The sequence below is a fragment of the Camelina sativa genome, chromosome 5, assembly GCF_000633955.1.
Source record: "Camelina sativa cultivar DH55 chromosome 5, Cs, whole genome shotgun sequence".
Classification (NCBI taxonomy): domain Eukaryota; kingdom Viridiplantae; phylum Streptophyta; class Magnoliopsida; order Brassicales; family Brassicaceae; genus Camelina; species Camelina sativa.
In genome coordinates, this window is record NC_025689.1 from 3,240,734 (window position 1) to 3,244,369 (window position 3,636).

General features: G+C 39.7%; 1 protein-coding gene across 1 annotated transcript; it reads left to right on the top strand.

The window, feature by feature from the left end:
- Positions 1,584–3,547, top strand: LOC104788825 (NADPH-dependent thioredoxin reductase 3-like). The gene is made up of 5 exons (XM_010514604.1): positions 1,584–1,809; positions 1,896–2,103; positions 2,172–2,277; positions 2,524–2,789; positions 3,139–3,547. The coding sequence occupies exons 1-5, from the start codon at positions 1,584–1,586 to the stop codon at positions 3,545–3,547; spliced, it is 1,215 nt and encodes a 404-aa protein (XP_010512906.1).

A 3,636-nucleotide genomic window follows, 5' to 3' on the forward strand; every position in this document is an offset into this window, starting at 1 on the left:
TTTTTTTAACCAAAAAAAAAAAAAGAGTAAGCTGGGGCTCAATGGATCTGAGTGAAAGTTAAGTTTCATCAGAGTCGTACGAATTTGATCATGTAATTAAGTTAACGTATCGTAAAAGTAAGTAAAATTATAGAAGAAATTCCAAATTAAAAATAGGTTTTCGAAGTTTCAGTTAGACATAAAAGTTTCCAAAGCTAATTCTCTTCTTTTTCTTTCCATGACATAATCAAATAATTTTAAGTAATTAATGTCGGCTTTAGTCAACAAATAATGCATGAAAATGAAGGAATTCATCCATCACCTTTTTCAGATCTCTCTATTGGTCAAAGAAGCAGTGATACCACATTTCAAGTCATCTATTGGTGTTTCGAAGGGATTACCGACAATGTTCCTTCGACGGCGCATACCATCCACGCATCTCTAGGAAAAAGAGAGAGTTAATTTACAAATCCTCACCACTTGTTAAAGCTCTATGATTTCGTTTCAACATATTATAATGATTTAGTAAAGCAAAAGTGATTCATATGTCCTCGAGAAATTATTTGTGGTAACCATAAGGGATCACAAAACTCCACCATATACTACTTGGACATGTAGCTCTTTTAGGGCTCAAATTCAAAACTCTAGAAGCCTCGTTGAATGTTGAATGCCAATTTTACTAATAAAGATGGTACGTAAGCTACATGAAAAAGGTGAATTCACAATTATTATAGTCAGAAACAGTTTAGAAAACAGATCTTACAAACTTCAAAATGGCAAAGGCAACAAAACCATCGAAATTGGATGACAAGTAGGAACGATGCTTCTCTCTGTTTTTTTTTTTACCATACATACATACAGACAACATAAAATGAAAGTACAATTGTTGACTAATTAAAAACATTAGGAAATGCATGGAATTCAGACACTAGTTGTGACTTGTGACTAAAGATAAAGGCTCTTTGCTTTGATTTGCTTTCATTGTGTGTGTGGGCTGCTCTTTTTGGTCAGCTTAACTTTCTTGACTAATAAAAATAGTTTGTCATTGTCACTTCCCTCACCAACTCTTAGTTTGATTTCACTTCAACCTATTCACATCGAACGTTACTAAGTAAAACATAATAGTCTTCTACTTCAGTTTTTTTCTAAGTTGTAACTTGTAACCTAAATATAATAGAGACTTACGAATGTTGTTGTTTGAGTGACAAAAAATAATACGAATGTTGTCCAGCCCAATTTTTGAGAGTTACGACCAAATCCAGCCCATTAATGGCCCATAAAGGCCTCAAAAAGTGTCAGCTTCCCCCACTTCAAAAAAAAAATTGCGATTGGCTTATCCCTCCGTTGAATAGCCGGGACTAAAATCAGTCAACACACATCTCCACCGTTCATACGTTTCATCACTTAAATCCAACGGCTTAAAATCATCTAAGCCTGTGGACTAAGAGAGCGAAGAGATAATGCTGAGGGCGCGTGAGGCACCGTCGCCAACAGACTTCTTTTTTTTTTTTTTTTTTTTAACAGCAAAAGACAATTGTATGGTCTCTGGTAAGGTAAGGCTGAGGTGAGGTGAGAGGTGAGGCCACAACAAAAATTAAAAAAACATGGCTGCGTCTCCCAAGATAGGCATCGGAATTGCCTCCGTGTCTTCGACTCACCGTGTCTCCGCCGCATCATCCGCTCTTTCTCCTCCATCTCATCTCTTCTTCCTCACTACTACTACTACACGTCGCGGCAGCTCCTTCCTCCTCCGTCAACAACCTAACCGAACTCGCTCCTCCGATTCCCTCCGCCTCAGAGTCTCCGCCACCAGTTCTCCTTCTTCTTCAGGTACTTTACTCTTCACTTGTTTCTTTCCAGGTTTTGGCTATACGAGTTAATCGAGCTCTGTGTTGATCTCGTGTAATTGCTTGCAGGCGAGATTATCGAGAATGTTGTGATTATAGGCTCCGGTCCTGCTGGTTATACAGCTGCGATATACGCCGCTCGTGCCAATTTGAAGCCGGTGGTTTTTGAAGGGTATCAGATGGGCGGAGTTCCCGGTGGACAGTTGATGACCACCACTGAAGTTGAGAATTTTCCGGGATTCCCTGACGGTATTACGGGTCCGGATTTAATGGAAAGGTGAGTTTTTTTTGGACATTAGGCAATAAACATATTTTCATGTTTCTGATGCAATTTGTGTTTGTTAGAATGAGGAAGCAAGCTGAGCGGTGGGGAGCAGAGTTGTATCCTGAAGATGTTGAATCCCTTAGTGTCAAAACGGCTCCTTTTACTGTGCAAAGTAGTGAACGTAAGGTGATTATCTTTCTTGGTTTATCACTCTTTTTGTCCATTCCTATTAGATGGAGAGTGCTGGTTTGGTGTTGCTTATAAATGTCGTGTTGAAGGAAGAGTCCAGTGTTGATACCATCAGATGCTTTTATTGCTCATAAACTCTTCCTAATATATAGTCTTTTAGAACTGGCAACCACTGTGGTGAATGGTTTTTTATTGGCTTGAGCTCTCATCCGGTGTTCCCCATTTGCGTTGATTTTTTTATAGGTCAAGTGCCATAGTATTATTTATGCCACTGGAGCTACAGCAAAGAGGCTGAGGCTACCTCGAGAGGAAGAATTCTGGAGTAGGGGGATAAGTGCTTGTGCAATCTGTGATGGAGCTTCGCCTTTGTTTAAGGGCCAAGTACTTGCCGTGGTTGGAGGAGGAGATACGGCCACAGAGGAAGCTTTGTACCTCACAAAATATGCTCGTCATGTTCATTTGCTAGTTCGTAGAGACCAGTTGAGAGCCTCCAAGGCTATGCAAGATAGGTGAGTTTTTACAGTTTCTTTTATTGTCAATAGCTTCTGTGTTATATATATATACTCTACTCCTCTTCTTTGACTTCTGATAGAAAACAATTGAAATTCTGTAAGTGTTATGTCTGATTGAATCGGAGTTAAGAAATCAAATCAAAATAGTCTGAGGCAGAGCTTTGTATATCTATATTGAGTCTTCTTTGTTGCATGTATTTGGCTTCTTTGGATATGAGACCAACCAGTATAGTGCTTATCCCCTTTGTTGGCTTTTGGAATTATAGACTAATGAGCACAACGTAAGTTGAGTCTTTTCAACACCCTGAGTGTTTTTTTAACAGGTTGGTTATGGCGAATGTTTCAGAGTGATCAACAATCCAAACATCACAGTTCACTACAACACGGAAACCGTGGACGTATTGAGCAACACCAAGGGACAGATGTCTGGCATTCTACTCAGAAGACTTGATACGGGTGAAGAAACCGAGCTGGAGGCAAAAGGATTGTTTTATGGAATAGGACATTCACCAAACAGTCAGTTATTGGAAGGCCAAGTCGAACTCGATAGCTCGGGGTACGTGTTAGTTCGGGAAGGAACATCAAATACATCAGTTGAAGGTGTATTTGCTGCAGGAGATGTGCAGGTTATGCTTTGGAACTTTTACCCATCTTTCAATGTAGGTATTAACTCTGTGAAGTCATACTGGTTCGATAATTGTGTTAGCTATTCTCCCATTTGTCACTCTAGGACCATGAATGGAGACAAGCTGTAACTGCTGCTGGATCAGGATGCATAGCTGCTTTATCAGCCGAGAGATACCTCACAAGTAACAATCTTCTTGTTGAATTTCACCAGGTAGAA

Excerpts from the sequence above, each read along its gene's own strand:
- LOC104788825 (XM_010514604.1), top strand. The coding sequence starts at position 1,584 with ATGGCTGCGTCTCCCAAGATAGGCATCGGAATTGCCTCCGTGTCTTCG. Across the intron at positions 2,104-2,171 it reads GGTCCGGATTTAATGGAAAG|AATGAGGAAGCAAGCTGAGC; the intron begins GTGAGTTTTTTT and ends TGTGTTTGTTAG. Across the intron at positions 2,790-3,138 it reads TCCAAGGCTATGCAAGATAG|AGTGATCAACAATCCAAACA; the intron begins GTGAGTTTTTAC and ends CGAATGTTTCAG.